General features: G+C 38.9%; 1 protein-coding gene across 6 annotated transcripts in view; it reads left to right on the forward strand.

Annotated features, from left to right (window-relative positions):
- The window catches only part of AKAP13 (A-kinase anchoring protein 13), a 391,580-nt gene that overhangs the window by 283,444 nt on the left and 91,293 nt on the right, over positions 1–16,843 (forward strand). For all 6 annotated transcript variants that reach the window (XM_023727887.1, XM_023727889.1, XM_023727888.1 and 3 more), the window contains 2 exons: positions 3,445–3,520; positions 9,237–9,376. In XM_023727887.1, coding sequence (XP_023583655.1) covers positions 3,445–3,520; positions 9,237–9,376 — 216 coding nt within the window. The remainder of the gene's footprint in view (positions 1–3,444; positions 3,521–9,236; positions 9,377–16,843) is intronic.

Here is a 16,843-nt window from a genome sequence, read left to right on the forward strand (position 1 = left end):
TTTTTTTTTTTTTTAGTTAGAATTTTGTTCTACATTTTTCTCCTGCTCTATCCAGGACCCTCAGTTGTGATCCCTGTCAGAGCAGTCAGTGGCGGTAGCCAGGCACTATCTAGTTGTACTGGACTCAGTCTGGTGGAGGCCATAGTAGTTGTGGTCTGTTAGTCCTTTGGACTGATCTTTCCCTTGTGTCTTTAGTTCATTTTCCTTTGCAGCACCTGAAGGGGTGAGACTAGTGGAGTATCTTAGATGGCTGCTCACAGGTTTATAAGACCCCAGATGCTACTCACCAAAGTATAATGTAGAACATTTTCTTTATAAACTATTTTATGGTAGTTGAGCTGGATGTTCCCTGAGACCATGGTCCCCACAGCCCTCAGCCCAGCAGTTCAGTCCCTAAGGGAGTTCGGATTTGTGTGTGGAGTTGGTTTTAATTCTTCCTTAAACGTTAGGTAGAATTAATCACTGAAGACATCTGGACCTGGAATTTTCCTTCTAGGGAAGTTTTAAACAATGAATTCAAAGCTTTTAATAGAATGAGGCTACTCAGGTTATCTGTGTCTTCTTGAGTGAGTTCTTTGTGGAATGCTTCCGTTTCGTATAATTTGTTGGCTTTATTGACATAACATTGTTAATGTTCTTTAATTATCCTTTCAGTGTTTATAGGATCTCTATGATCTCTTTTTAATTCCTTAAACTGTTTATTTCTAACTATTCTTTTGTTCTTGATCATGTCTAGCTAGAGGTTTATTGATACTACATCTACTCCTACTTATCGACTATCATTATCTGACATTTCACATTTACGACAATAGTAAAAAATTTACTATCTGACTATTTTGCCGATTAACAAGGCAGTAAGTGCGGAAGCAGTGGCTGCTGAGCGTCACCTCCCTTGAAGGGGATCTCCAGATGGCCTCTGGGAAACTGGGCCATGCTGCCCCATGTCCTCTGCTCCCTCCTGCTGGTGGAGGCACCGTGTCCAGCTGCTGCTCGGGGCTGGCCTCCTCCGTAGCCGTGGCCTCCAGGTGGACAGCACAGGCAGCATCAAGCCAGTAGACGACTGTTCCGGGTTCTCAGCTCCTATGCTGCCTGGCGTCCTGCAGCTCAAAATTGCCGTGGGATGGGAAAGGAAGAAAGAAAGAAGCATTAAGGAGGGTGTTTGGAAGAAATACGTGGAGATCAATGACGTTCCCAAAGTGAGCGGAACTGGGCCTGAAGCCTCTGCCTCAGTGGTGCCTGTGGGCCAGCTGCAGGGCTGGGCTTCCAGGGACCTCGGGTGACTCACCAGGCCCAGAGGGCAGAGCAGGCTCTGGAATTGGGAACACAGGCTTGCAGGGGTGGGAGTGGAGCCCTGGAGGCGACTCTGCAAGGGAGGTTCTGACCAGGAGAAAGGTGAAGTGGTTAAGCGGTGGGCCTTCTAATCACACAGCCTGGCCTTATCCAGCTTTGTCTCCTCCAAACCTCCTTCTCTCCAGAGGAATAATCCATATGTGGACTTGTCACAGTGATGAGCACATCAGTAAATCTTAGCTATTATTCTGTGATCATTTTTCTAAATTAAAATCAGACGAATGGTCTGAAAACAAAAAAAATCCTCCATTTTCGCATAACCCCGATTTTTCTGTAACAACCTGGTCTTTGGAACCTAACCATGTCGATAAGTGAGGAGCAGATGTATTAATCTTTTCAAGAAACCAGCTTTGGTTTCATTATATTTTATTGTTTTTCTGTTTTTTATTTCATTTATTTCTGCTCTTTATTTTCTTTTTTCTGCTTGCTTTGAATAATAAGTCCTGGTGGTGAGTGGTTAAGTGCTCAGCTGCTAACCGAAAGGATGGTGGTTCAATCCAACAGCTGCTCCATGGAAGAAAGATTTGACAGCCTGCTTCTGAGAAGATTTACAGCCTTGGAAACCCTAGGGGGCAATCCTACTCTGTCCTGTAGGGTCGCTATGAGTCAGAATCCACTTGATGGCAGTGGGTTTGAGTTTGATGTTGGGTATTCTCTTTTTTTCTAGCTTCTTAAGGTGGTAGCTTAAGAGTGTTGTTTTGAGCTCTTTCTTCTTGTATAGGCATTTAGTGCTGTAAATTTTACTTTAAGCATTTCTTTAGCTGTGTTCCACAAATTTCATTTGTGGTGTTTTTATTTTCATTTTTATTCAGCTCAAATTATTTAATTTTCTCTAAGATTTCTTTGATTTGTCAGTTATTTATAAGTTTTTGTTTGTTTTTTAATACTTGAGGATTTTCCAAATATCTTTTTGGTTTTGATTTCTAATTTAATACTGCTGTGGTTAGAGAACATGCTTTGTATGATTTTAATCCTCTTAAATTTGAGAATTGTTTTATGCCACAGAATATGGTCTTTCTTGGTGCATATTATATGTACACTTGGAAAGAGTATATGTTCTGCTGTTGTTGGGTGTAGTGTTCTGTATGTGTCAGGTCAAGTTAGTTGATGATGTTTTTCTCAAGTTTTCTGTATCCTTGTTCTATCAATCACTAAGAAAGAAGTCTTGAAATCTCGAATGGTAATTTTTTAAATTACAATATTTTGAAGGTAATGGAATTAGAGGCTTATAATGTTAAGGTGAGTTGAGAGTTGTAAGGGCTACATATTTTTTTTAAGTTTTATTTTAGGAGGTGTGTTCATTCTTTCATGTGTTGTGGAATCACACACTTGGGTTAAAGTGCCAGTTCTACCATGTATCACCTCAGCAACTCCTCTGAGCCTATTCTTCTGATAAATGGAGACAGTATAAACTTTATGTAGCTATTATAGGGATTAAATGAGATAATATATGTAGAAGTCTTAACATGAGTCTAGTAATTTTAATAACACCTTTGTACTGTTATTTAAAAAAAAAACTTGCAAGCCATGGCATGAAATGAGTATTTTAATATTTGGTCAGTTTCATCTGCTAACTTCTTTTTTTTTTTTTCTATGCTTGACCTGCCCCATGGCTTTGTATATCTTTTTCCTGTTGGTTTTGTATGCTTAACTTTTATTAACAGTCTCTTTAGAGCCTTCATTGAGCATAGATTGCATTGATGGTATTGTAGAAATACTTTGTTCTTGACATAATTTTACTCACCTTGCAGTAAAGTATTAAAAAATAAAAGTGTTGGTACAGTAGATATACTTGCAAAACAAAAGACAGAAAACCAAACCTGTTGCTGTCGAGTCCATTGCAACTCATAGTGACTCTATAGGACAGTAGAACTGCTCTATAAGGTTTCCAAGGCTGTAAATCTTTAAGGAGGCAGACTGCCACATCTTTCTGCAACGGAGTGGCTGGTGGGTTCGAACCTCCAAACTTTCAGTTACCAGGCAAGAGCTTAACCACTGTGCCACAAGGGCTCCTTAGATATATTTGCAGCAGCTATAAAATCATCCCACATTGCTTCCCTGTCTGAAACTCAATCTATTTTTCTTTTCCTTCAGATAAACCAAGAAAGCTGGTGTACCATAGAACCATGCCCTGAAGCAGCATCTCTTTTGTCTCCCAAGCAGAGCCCAGGTAAGCAGAGATTTTCCAGCTTCCAATATGCTTGAATAACTGCATCCAAAATGCCCGTTTCTTGGAGCCATAGTCCCACTCTAATAACAAGCTGTGTGATTTGGAGAGCTTGCCTTTCTTAGCATGTTATGCAGTTAATTAGAGGAAGGGGCATATGTAGGTTGGGTTTGTAGGATTTTGTCTCAGAACTGAAGGTGAGCTTATGTAAGTACCTAAATTTCATGTATAATGGTAGCAGATTTCACAGATGATTTATTTATTCATCTGTAAAGGCACCTGTGCTGTGTATATACATATGATATAGGTCTTTTAATCAACAAGTGAATATATATTATTAAAAACCAAAGCTGTGGTCCTCGGTCTTGGCTGCACACTGGAATTATCTGGGGAGCCTAAAAATATATTGATGCCCAGGTCCTACCCTCCCAAATTCTGGTTTAATTGGTCTGGGAGGTGGCCTAACATCAGAATCTTTCAAAGTTCTTTTGGTTACTCTACTGTGTAGCCAAGGTTAAGAATTGAGAACCATTATACTGCCAGAACTGAGTCTTCCCTTAAGCACCCATGAAGTATGAGGAACAAAAGATGCTGTTACGACCGTCCATGTTAACAATGACACGTGCAGCACGTGACTTATGGTTAGTTAGGATTCCCACCGTTTAACTCCAGTTCAGCCACTAGCTCACTGTGACATGAACTACCTTCCCTAAGGTCTGTGTGCTGTATTGTGTCCCATCTGTAAAGTGTTACTAGCTTGCCTCATTTGGGGGAGAGGGGAGGAAGGTGTTGTAAGGATGACGTATGTGGTAATTCTATGTCTTTGTGCCTGTTTCTACAGCTGCTAAGAGAACACACTGGTAATTTGGATTCTGGGCGCTTGAGTCTTCTTTACCCAACACCATGTGTTTACCTTCCTGGTTTTTACTGACCTGCTTTAAAAATTGCTGAGGTCTTCTCAATTGCTGGTCTTTTTAGAAACAGTTTAGCTATAGATACCTTGTGGTAGTATTAAATTGAAAGACAATTGTTCAAATCCTCAGGGAGCCCTGGTGGTGCAGTGATTAAAGCACATGGCTGCCAACGGAAAGGTTGGCTGTTTGAACCCACCAGCTGCTCTGCCACAGAAAGATGCGGCAGTCTGCTCCCATAAAGATTATAGCTTAGGAAACCCTATGGGGCAGTTCTACTCTGTCCCTTAGGGTTGTCGCTATGATCCAGAATCCACTCGTTGGCAGTTGGTTTGATTTGGTTCAGATCCTCTATCTCTAAGAGATTTCCTACTGATTCTGAACTCTTTGACTTTACTACAAAGGAAGTATTGGAAAGAAATGATCAAGAGTGTTTTTCTCTATCTCACGTAGAAAAAGTAGATAAAGATATTACTATGCTAGACTTGTGTTTGGGTTCTCCAAATTTTACAAGATTGACCTTGTTTACAGATTTAGCTGACACTTCTTCCGTTTCACTCCCTGGAATCGTCTACTTAAAAATATACTGCTTTCTGTGTTTTGGTTCCTTAAACTGTTTGAGGGCTTTTTAGAAAAAATGTAGTTACTCCTAGCCATCCAAACAGTGCAACTTTCTGCCGTGTAAAAGTTAAATGAGGTGGCCTCACAATTTGAATATTCACAGGAAATCTCTCCACACTTTGTAGTTTAATTCACTCATTTAAAGAACTGAATTTTGAACCTCCAGCATTTTCCCCAGGGCATAATCTTGAATTTTATAAACCCTCCCCACCTCAGCCTGTAAGCACAAACAATTTGGCCTTTTTGGAGTGGTTCTTTTTAAATCCTCAATTAACAAAATCCTGAGTTTTTGATTTTAGGTATAGTTGATTGTATATCTTAAGTACTTTCAGTCTTGCAGATTTCTTCTCTTTACTTCACAAACACGTGCTTAAGAGAGCAATAACATTAGACCAAATAAGGTAATATCTTTGAAAATCTCTTTGTATACTCTTCAATACTGAATAAATACAAGATAGGATTATGAGTAGCATGGCTTAACAAAGCCATGCTGCATGTTTCCCTACCCTTCCCTAACTATAATTTGTTTGCACATATGTCATTTTAAATCCAGATGACTACATAGCATCTTCAAAAGTACAAACTGCTAAGATATAGACAGGTTTATATATGGATCATAAATGGGATTGGCCCCTGCTATGCCCACCTTCAAGGTACTGTGATGATGGGATACTTGTTGAAACACACAGTATGACTTAATGAACCCTTAACTTCATTAGATACATTTATCACATGTCTGCTATATGTTAAGGGCCAGAGTTCAAGTAACATTAAACCAAAACCAAACCCGTTGCCGTCAAGCCAATTCCAACTCATGGCGACCCTGTAGGACAGAGTAGGACTGCCCCATAGGATTTCCAAGGCTGTAATCTTTATGGAAGCTAACTGCTACATCTTTCTTCCTCGGAGGGGCTGGTGGGTTTAAACCAGTGACCTTTCGATTAGCAGCTGAGCACTTAACCACAGCACCACCAGGGCTCCTTTCAGGTAACATTACAAAATAAAAATAAAAGTCATTGCCGTTGAGTCAATTCCAACTCACAGCGACCCTATAGGACAGAGTAAAACTGCCCCATAGGGTTTCCAAGGAGCGACTGGTGAATTTGAACTGCTGACCTTTTGGTTAGCAGCCATAGTTCTTAACCACTGTGCCACCAGGGCTCCGTAATGTATGTATTATTTCTGTCACCACAGCTCTTTTGTTGTTTTTGTTAGGTACCATCCTCACTTCTAATGAGCATTCTGGCTGTACTTCTTCCAGGACAGATTTTGTTTGCTCTTCTGGCAGTCTGTGATATATTCAGTATTCACCAACACCATGATTCAAAGGCATGAATTCATCTTCGGTCTTATTCATCATCCAGCTTTCAGATGCATATGAGGTGTTTGAGAGGCTTGAGTCTGGCGCACCTTAGTCCTTAAAATGACGTCTTTGCTTTTTAACACTTTAAAGATCTTTTGCATCATATTTGCCCAGTACAATGTGTCATTTGATTTCTTGACTGCTGCTTTCATGGACGTTAATTGTGGACCCAAGTAAAATCAAACAACTCTTCTAGGGGAGATACTGATTATCCCAATTCACTGGTATTGAAACTGAGGCTTAGAAAGGGATCTTTCTGCTAATGAGTACTCAGACCTAAATTTAAGCCAGAATAGGCTAACTCTAAAACCAGTGCTCTTTGCTCTTGTTTACACCTTGGTTTGCTGTCCCAGCTTTATTCATTAAGAAGGGGGTGTGAAGGAGAAAAGGAGAGATTTCTTTAATTTTGAAGACTTAACAACACGTGATACAGGGCATGGAATAGCTTTGGGTGGGGAGTATTGTTTCCTGATTGCTTAAAGTCAGTCTCACTCCCTGATTTCCTTTTTTTCCACACTCTCCCCACCTCCCTACCCCAGTAGTCAGCATTATCTCACACAGCCAACTTCTCTCATCCCAGACTTGGTTTGTGGTCCCTGTGCTGTTTCGGTCTCTTGTGATTTATTTTCTGGGTGAGGTATTCCTACCAGGGCTGAATCTGGATCTTCCCTGTAAATTTTCCATTAGAGTATCTCTGAGCTGGTTTGTTTTCCATTCTGGAATTTGGACGTGGTCTCCTTGACTGCCAGTTGGACAACTAGTAGCTCAGCATAGTTGCTGTGACAGCCCTTTCTTTTCTTGGCCAGCCCACCACCCCCACCCCCAATTTCCCTTCAACCAGGGAATGGAGCTTTTGGTTTTTCCAAATGGGGAGAGGGGAAGAAGTAGAAAGATCACAGCCACCAACTCTACCTACCTACTCTGTGAAATGTAAAAAAAAGCTCCAGAGTACTCATGATTTCCAGTCTTTTAAAGGCAGAGCTGTTCCTATTGAAATAACACCCTCAAATAGTTTGGACCAAGATTGAAATGAACTAGGGTCATTTTTTTTTTTAACTGAAATATTTGCTCAAGTTTACTGTTTCAGATTAGTCCATGGGCCTTGCCTTGCTTCCTGTGGCTTCTTTTATGTACTTCCATGTTGAAATTTTCTCTTAATATGTCCATTTCTCCCATGAGACTGTAACCACTTCCGCTCATACACACAAACACTAAACTTCTCTTTTCATGTGGATTCTCTTAGCATCTTGCCAAGTGCCTAACTTAATAGAAAAGGCAGTTTTATTAACAGTTGATTCATTCAGTGCCTCCTTGACCCTTACTCTTAGCTACAGTAAATAATTCATTAATTATCGGTTATTAATTTAGTAATTCATTTAGATAAGAACAGTGTCTCCCATTATCTCTTGACACACACCGTACAGGTGCCACATTATTGTCGAAGCAAAAAATCTGAGAATCAGAGGGTATGTGGCAGGTTATCTAGTTAAATCTCCACTTTTCCCTCTGTGTAGACAACTTTTCTGAAACCTCTTGACACAGTCACTTAGCTGCTGCTCATTCCTTCTGGTGAAGTAACGCTCATTACTTAGTGAGGCTGCCCAGAAACCCTGCTGTAGTGACTCTGCAGCTTCCACTCACTGACTTTGTTCTGGTTTCTGGAACGGCCCAGAACGATTCTACTCACTGTTCCTCGTTTGATGACTGTCCTTTGACAAATTTTTGTTAAACTCGTCTGCAAGCTAAATATACCTCAGGTATTTCAACTGTTGGACCTCATTGCCATGATACATTTCTGCTTATCAGTGTTTTAATTTAAATGTGTTACCTAGAAACAAACTCAGTTCTTGAGTATGGTCTGGCTAGCACATCGTAGCAAGACTGTCTCCATCGTGGCTTTGAGTACACTGTCTATTAACACAGCTTAAAAATATTAGGGTTTTTTGTGTGTATTTATTGTCTTTTGCTTTTTTTTGCAAGTGTCTTACATCATCAGCTGCTCTGGAATTTATTTCAAGTCAAAATATATCACGCTTCAGAACTTCTTGGAGGAGGTTGACCTCCACCCAGTAATTGGCGCTTTTTGGATTCTTGGTTTTACCATTTACAAATCTCTCTAACCCTATCACTCCCAAGTCACATATCCCTTTTGTCCACAAAGTTAAAGGAGAGAATGGGCTAACTACCTTGCTAATTTCAAGATGCTCTGTCTTTGGGATTCCTTGATATACCAATGTAATATTTCTGTTAAGGCTCCCTCCCTTTGGTTCAGCAGGGTTCCTGTCCTACTTACTGAGCTGAAAACAGATTCTAGGTGATATATTTTTCTACTTTAGCACGTTATCTTTCTGAGATCGATTTAAGGTAGGAAAAGTTAAATAATTATACTTTTGTTATCAAGCAACAGAACTCCTAAGTTTAATACACTCATATGTTTGTTAGTCATGCTCCCCTTTGCCTTTTATCCCAGTATTCTGATAAAATAACAAGCTTCCAGAAGGAACTTAGTCTCAAAACAGGGATTGGCCGTAAACCCTATCACACAGCTTCCTAATAACGGACTTCTGATTTTGGTGGCAAAATACTTGGAGGAAAACATTACAACTGAGGTACCTAAAAAGAAATGGAATTGATGGTTCTAAATCATTACTTTATCTCTTTATACCCAGGGTGTACATGGCAAACTCATGGGCATCCTGTAGTAACTTCTTTGTATCTTCTTAAAAACAAAAGAAACAAAATTTAGAAGACTGATTTCCGGGATGGAAAGAAATTAAAATTTTATATTGTTTAAAGTATTGGTTGCATAAATTGTCTTTTTCAGAATGTGATGAAAACTTCTTAGATGTTGGACTGGGCAGAGAGTGTACCTCATCACAAAGTGGACTTAAAAGACAATCTGGGAGTGATTCTGACCTCTTTCACTCGCCCAGCGATGAAATGGATAGGATCGTCTTCTCAAAGGTATTGTTTGCCACAATATGTGAACTCTTGACAGTAAGTTGTGATCCAGCTAGCTTTACAGGGCCTCCGTCAGGCTCTGATACTATCTTAAAGGAGTGTAAAATGTTCCCTTTTGGGTAAGGAAACTCCAGATTGTCTGGGGCTTAGAAGAAGGCATTGGTAGCTTTAGATTTCTACAAAATTATGACTATTTATATGCAGGTTTTGAAGCTCACATTGAAGCCTAAAGAAATGGAAGTTCCTTTGGTGTGAATTCAGTCAGATAACAGTGAATAATTTTCAGTGGGCAGGAAGGGACCGCAGCTCAGACTATATGATGTCATGTGTATAAATTAACCATAGAGTCATTTCTGATTAATGTGTTTAGTTAGGCTTAAAGCTCCCTGCTGAGCTTGGTGATATCACCTCTCCTCATCTAGCCTGCTTAATTGGAACTTTCTACATCTCTGCTAGGGACCTCAGGCTTTCTCCCTAGTGAATACCCATCCACATGAGTCACCTAGTGTTTGCATATCATTTGAAGCTGTCTCAGGGATGGGAAGCAGGAGATGGGGTGGTGGTGGTTTGAATTCTTTTGCTTGTGTTTGTGTCTAGTTGCAGTGAATTCTGTTTTGTGAATTGAGTTTTCCCACAGCAGAGACAGCAAATAGTACTCAACTGTGGGAAACCCTGGTGGCATAGTGGTTAAGAGCTACCGCTTTAACCAAAAGGTCGGCAGTTCGAATCCACAAGGTGCTCCTTGGAAACTCTATGGGGCAGTTCTACTCTGTCCTACAGGGTCGCTATGAGTCGGAATCAACTCGATGACAAGAAGTTTGGTTATATGCCACAAGCAGTCTTCCTAATACTGAGGTGGTGTGGGTAGAGATAAGTCAGCTGTGAAGACAACTGTTGCATCTGGTGTTTTGAGGACGTTGGAGAAGGTAGTGAGAGCAGTTATGTTAGTGGGTGATTAGATTATCCAAAATAGTGTGATGTTACTGTGTTTAAAAGTTACAGTTCTGGAAATCTGGACTGGAATGTACTTAAGCATCTGGGTATGTACCATCAGAACCTTCCTTTCATTTTTGTCCAGGGCTGCCATGTTCCCATTGGCCTTCCCATTGCCCTTTTCCACCTTTCCCTTTTTCTTGTCCTTGTTATCTTCCCAAGGTTCATTGAAAAATTTATGGTGGAAACTTCAGGATTTCTATCGTTGTTACTTACAATGAGTTGACTCAAGGGATTTTGTAAAGTAAAAAATACACACATTGGGAAGATCTGCCCTTCTCTGAAGTTATTTGGGAAGAGGGAAACCAATAGAATTTTTTTTTTTTTTTTAAATATCAGAGTTTGGGTAATTTCCAACATGACTGAGATTTTTCATTGTAAAGACTTCTAAAGGTCTCTTGTAATACCCCAGGGGAATACCATCATGATGATAGGTTTCTCTAAAAATGTATTGTTTTTGTTTGAGAGAAACAGATTAGATCATATTTCCAAGTTCCAGTTTTAAGATCAAATTCATTGATAGTCACTGAAACTGAGTCATGTATACTTGGGGATTTGTTACACATTTATGTGTGGTTGAAAATTTTTTTAATAAGTTTTTTAAAAATTAAAAAATCTTTATTAAGAAATACTTGCTCACTACTTCCTAGGTACGTGACAGTTTGTCCCTGGGTGTTACTAATCTCTGCAAAATGATAGTTATTTCTATTCACTGAATTGAATGGTTTTTCTGGCTAAAGAGAATTAGAATTTTCTGTGCTTTACCTTTTTATTCAATCAACCAGAAGCATTTAGGAGATTGTTGTGGCCTATGCTAGATTTAGCAGTGCTTTTAGGGTGACTAGACAGGTACAATTTTTAAAACTTGAGACATGCTTCCCGAATAAACTTTTACCTACATCTCACACCGGAGAGCCTGGACAAACCCAGAAATGGTGAATACACTTTCACTTTTTCATGTGTGCACAAGAATGTCTAAGTGGCCTAGGAAGAGATCAGGAAGGTTTTTCCTCTTAGTGTTTCCACTCTGCCAGACTTGTTTGCGACCAGGAGAGGCTTTGCAATAAATGTTTTCTCTAGTATTAATAAACCAAAGGACTTCCACATGAGAAGAGAAGAACAGAGACAAACTAATATTTCTAAAGTGCTTACTATATTCCAGGCACTGAACAGAATGTTTTACATATTTGATCTCATTTCATAGTCCCAGCCACTCTGCTAGGTGGGTGGTTTGGTCCTCATCATAAAGCCACCCATCCAGCAGAAAATGGAAGCTCTGATTAGTAAAGTTTACCCAGAATTACTCAGCTGTAAGAGTCACAGTTGGGATTTGTACCTTGGTTAGCCTGACTTTAAAACCTATTCATTATCTGGTATTTTTCTGTCAGTCTACAAACACCTGCTTTTATAGCCAGTGACTTACGTAGAAGCATGTCAGCAGCCGGCCATCAGCGGCTTCCTTCAAAGTTGTCCTCACTGGTCATCCAGCACTGTGTGCTGCAGAATATCTGAATGTCCCAGAGTTTGTCCCCAGGGTCTAACCTCCTTTCTTCCCTTCTCTGAAAAATAATCTGTAGGAAACACTTTGCAACATCCTTTTCTGTGAACCCTGAGTGGCGCCTTAGGTCACTTCCTGCAGTCATTTGGATGACTCTGGCCTTCAGAGGTCTCTTTAACAGCCTGCAGTGTTTGGCATGAGCTTTTCACTTTAACCTCTTCTTTCCATTCAGTCTGCCTCCTGGCAGATATGACCCTTGGTGAGTGTTATGAGCTTCATGTTTATTCTTAGGAGTATTTGCCAGTTCCTACGGTCTGTCTTTTCCGTAGTTCAACAGCATAAAATTTAATTTTGTTTTAAGAGTGAGAAGAAATCCTGGGATGTTTTTCGGCACTAGGTAAAAGAGAAAGTGTGATCATAAAATACACATGATGTAGGCCACCCTGTAATCCAAAAGAATAATTGAAACCTGCAGAAAATATTAATAGTTGTTGCCTCCTTTCTCAGAGAGAAATCAAAGCCCTTACTTGTTTTTTTCTCCAGGTTATAAGAAGTATCCACAGTTGATTAAAAAACCAAAGTAAACCCCTTAAACTATTGCCCTGAGATAATCTTTAAATCTTAAACCAAAAATATTCCCTGAAGTCTTCTTAAAACCAAACAGTAGTTAAGCTTAACTAGTAAAAATTGTCTGCCTTGAGCATTGTGATCTTTTAAGAGCTATCTGTATAGGATCAAATTGACAGCAGCAGCTCAAAAGATGAGATAGAAATCTTAGGGAGCAGTGAATTAATGTTAGTGGGGGACGAACAGCTCAGAAAAGGAGGGTGAGGATGGTTACAGAACTGGAAAATGCAGTCATTGTCACTAAATGTACATGTAGAAACTGTTGAGTTGGTGTATGTTTTGCTGTGTATATTCTCAACAACAAAATAAATACGACTATATATTAAAAAGAGGAAAAATCAAAGTAACTTCCCTAAGATACTAAACCTTAAGGAAACACCCTTTCTTTCATATGCTGTAGTTTGCTCCCAGAGTACTCAACCACCAACCCAAAAAATTACCTGTTTTTTTTTTTTAACCTTTTAATGATAAAAATAAATATTTTTACAGGATCCATATTAGAAAAACCAGTGTATGAGTACTAAAATTATTAGAATTTCAGAACTGTGAAACAGGGATAATACTTGCTATCAGATAATACTTAAAATTCTTAGTTACAGTATTGTGCATAAATGGATTAATTGATTTACATATATTACCCATTGCCATTGAGTCAATTCCGACTCATAGTGACCCTATAGGACAGAGCAGAACTGCCCCATAGGGTTTTCAAGGAGCAGCTGGTAGATTCGAACTGCTGAGTGTTTTTGGTTAGCAACCGAGTTCTTAACTACTGCACCACCTTAAAATGTACACTGCCTTGTGTATGATATAATAATAATAATCAAGATTTGGTGGATAAATAAATGAAAAAGACTAGTATTCTTGCAATATTAAGCATGATTCCAGGTACAGTGTAAAAATTTGCAGCAGTTTTTATATTTCTTTGTATAGTGTATATATGGTGTATACCTCCATCTAGCATAGATAGATAGTGTACAGCATATAGATATAGTATAGCTCTAGTTAAGGAAGCCAGTTAGGTAATTTTCCCCAACATTTTATAATTAAACTTCTGAAACATATAGAGAAGTTGAAAGAATTATGCAGTGAGCACCCACATACCCACCACCTATATTCTACAATAAACGTTTAGTTGTATTTGCTTTGTTAGATAATTGTACACCTGTCCATCCACAAGTCCATCAGAAATTTTTGATGCATTTCAAAATGAATTATAGATGTCAGTATACAAAAAAAAAACAAACAAACCCTTACCTTTGAGTCAAATTCTGATTCATACAACTGCCTCGTGAGGTTTGTTATTTAACCTCCTGGAGCCTCAGTTTTCTCACTTGTAAAATGAGAATAAGAATACCAACTAAATTGAATAGTGTCAGGATTAAAGGAAATAATACAACTAAATCATTTAGCATAGAAACTCACATGTGATTAAAATCCAAAACCCACTGCCATCAAGTTGATTTCGACTCATAGCAATAGGGTTTCCAAGGCTGTGAGTCTCTACGGAAGCAGGCTGCCGTATCTTTCTCCCACGGAGCTGCTGGTGGTTTCGAACTGCCTACCTTTTGGTTAGCAGTCAATCACTTTAATATCCTAAGTCCATGAAAATTATTTAATTACCAGAGATTTTAAGGTAAAAGATCTCTCTAAAGAAAAGACCGACACATAACTCAAAAACTCTTGAGAAGGACTTTGAATCTGAGACGTGGAACATTCCGTCATGTGTCAGAAGCCATAACTGTTTTCTTCCTGCTGATATATAAATAGAATATATATAACATCCTCAAAACTTGGTGCTTTTAGGGAGGGTGGCAAGGGGAGAAGTAATAGTTATCTCTTATTTGGCAGATGTCTTTGAGAACTTCAGCATAATGGATTCAGGGACTAGAAAGGAATTTTTTTTGCAAAAAATATTTCAAAAGTTTAGAACCCTGCTTCTATCATCCATGATTTAATTAGATGATTAACACTTTTCAACATGCCTTAATTTCTAACCTCTTTAGATCTAAAGGTCATCTGTTTAAATCTTTCATATTAGGTAGGAAAGTGGAGAGAAAAAGTGACTTATTTATAGTCATGTACTTAAAGAAAAGCCACAACTATCTTCTGGATCTCTCGATTTCTGCTTAGGCCATGGACTACTTTCTGTCCTGCAGGGATATTGTAAACACATGATGAAACCGGGAAACTCTTGAGAACACTTGAAGAGTCTTGGGAAGAAGTAATTTGGGGCCTTCTTTAGATATAATCCAGTATTAAAGAAAACCATTTTGCCTTAGCTGCCTAATAATTGAGCTCAGTCTTAATTTCTGAGTTTTGTCCCATTTTTCATTTTCAGGTAACAACCACTAACTGGTAAGAATACTATACCATGGAAACTTAATTCTCGGGAATGCAGGGCTGAAGAAACCATGCAATCACTGTGAAAAAATTTCATGGCGTTTAGTTTGCCAGTGCGATCAGAGTTAAAAGCACACACTAGGAAATGTCATGGCACACACCAGGAAAAAGACTGTGTTGAAGATACATTCTCAACAAATTTCTCCTGTATTTTAATACATATAAACAGGCAGCCAGAGATTTTCCCGTTTTGATTTTATGTCTTACAAAAGAGTGTATGCTTGTTTTATAAGTTTCAGGTCGAAAAAGTGCCAGAGAGATAGCAGGGACTTTTTCAAGGTGATATTTTTTCAAGATTGGATGCCAGGGTGAAGAGGTGCCTGTCTACCCTTCCAAGTTGAGAAGAGCTGACTTCTAAGAAGAATCTATCAAAGATAAATGGAAACTTTAACTTAGATCTTTTATTTCTTTTGACGCCTTTCTTGTATGTTTCAGGATAGGCTTGTCACACATTTTTCTTTATTGATGCCCATTCTTTTGCCTCTTAGTATTGGCTTGAGAATTAGAAATTTAGAAAACTAAGGAATGAGAAAGCTAAGACATCTTGAAAGTGTCCTCTCCATTGGTATTCATGAGAATTTATATTCTCCTCCTCTGTGGAGAGTAGCCCCATGAGTAGAAACTCTTGAGGATGTCCAAGTCATTAACTTAAAATGAAAAATCTATAATTTTATATTAAAGTAATAGCTATCTGTTTTAGAATTTACTTGAAGTATAGTTTTAGTTTTTTGTAATTTATTTTTTGTTGTTGAGAGTATACACAGCAGAACATAAACCAATTCAGCAGTTTCTACATGTACAACTCAGTGACATTGAGTACATACTTTGAGTTGTGCAACCATTTATACCCGCCTCTTCTGAGTTGTTCCTCCCTCATTAACATAAACTCACTACCCCCTAAGTTTCCTATCTAATCTTTCAAGTTGCCGTTGTCCATTTGTTCCCATATAGCTAGATTTTAAAAGAGCACAGTGCTCCAGGCAGACATTCTTTACTAGTTAAGTTAAACTAACATTTGGTTTTAAGAAGCCTTCATGGGATATTTTTGCTTTAAGATTTAAAGATTATCTCAGAGCAGTAGTTTCAGGGATTCATCCAGCCTCTATGGCTCCAGAAAGTCTGGATTCCCAGAGAATTTGAAATTCTTTTCTGCATTTTCTCCCTTTTAATCAGGATTCTTCTGTAGAACCTTTCATCAAAGTATTCAGTAATGGTAGCCAGGCACCGTCCAGTTCTTCTGGTCGTATGGTAAAGAAAGCAGTTGTTCATGGAGGCAATTAGCCAGACATTCCATTTCCTCCTCCTATTCCTGACTCTTCTTCTTCCTCTGTTGCACCAAGCGAATAGATACCAACTGTCATGGCTTAGATGGCGACTTGCAAACTTCTAAGACCCCAGGCACTATGCAAAGAACTAGGAGGTAGAACAGAAGCACTAAACACATTATTAGGCCAATCAAAGTATAGTTTTATTTTACAGTGTGGCCCAGTAAAGGGAACACTGAAGACATTTCTTAGACTGACTTTTAGATATTGTTCTTACAGGGTTTTGTCCAGATAATTGAGATAACAACATGAGGCAGTTTGAGTTAAAAATCAACCTGGGTTTAAATCTTGATTTTGCCTCTCAGTGCCTGTATACTGGAGCCCTGGTGGCATAGTGGTTAAGAACTAGGCTGCTAACTAGAAGGTTGGCAGTTTGAATCCACCAGCCATTCCTTGAAACCCTACGTGACTGTTCTACTCTGTCTTACAGGGTCGTTATGAGTCGGAATTGACTCAACAGCGACAAGTTTGTTTTTTATTGTAGTTCAGGTGAAGGTTTACAGAACTAATAGTTTCTCAGTAAACAGTAGTACACATATTGTTTTATGACATTGGTTAACAACCCCACGACATGTCAACCCTCTCCCTTCTCGACCTTTTTTTTTTTTTTTTTTGGTGAAAATA

This window comes from Trichechus manatus, unplaced genomic scaffold, assembly GCF_000243295.1.
Source record: "Trichechus manatus latirostris isolate Lorelei unplaced genomic scaffold, TriManLat1.0 scaffold00019, whole genome shotgun sequence".
Classification (NCBI taxonomy): domain Eukaryota; kingdom Metazoa; phylum Chordata; class Mammalia; order Sirenia; family Trichechidae; genus Trichechus; species Trichechus manatus.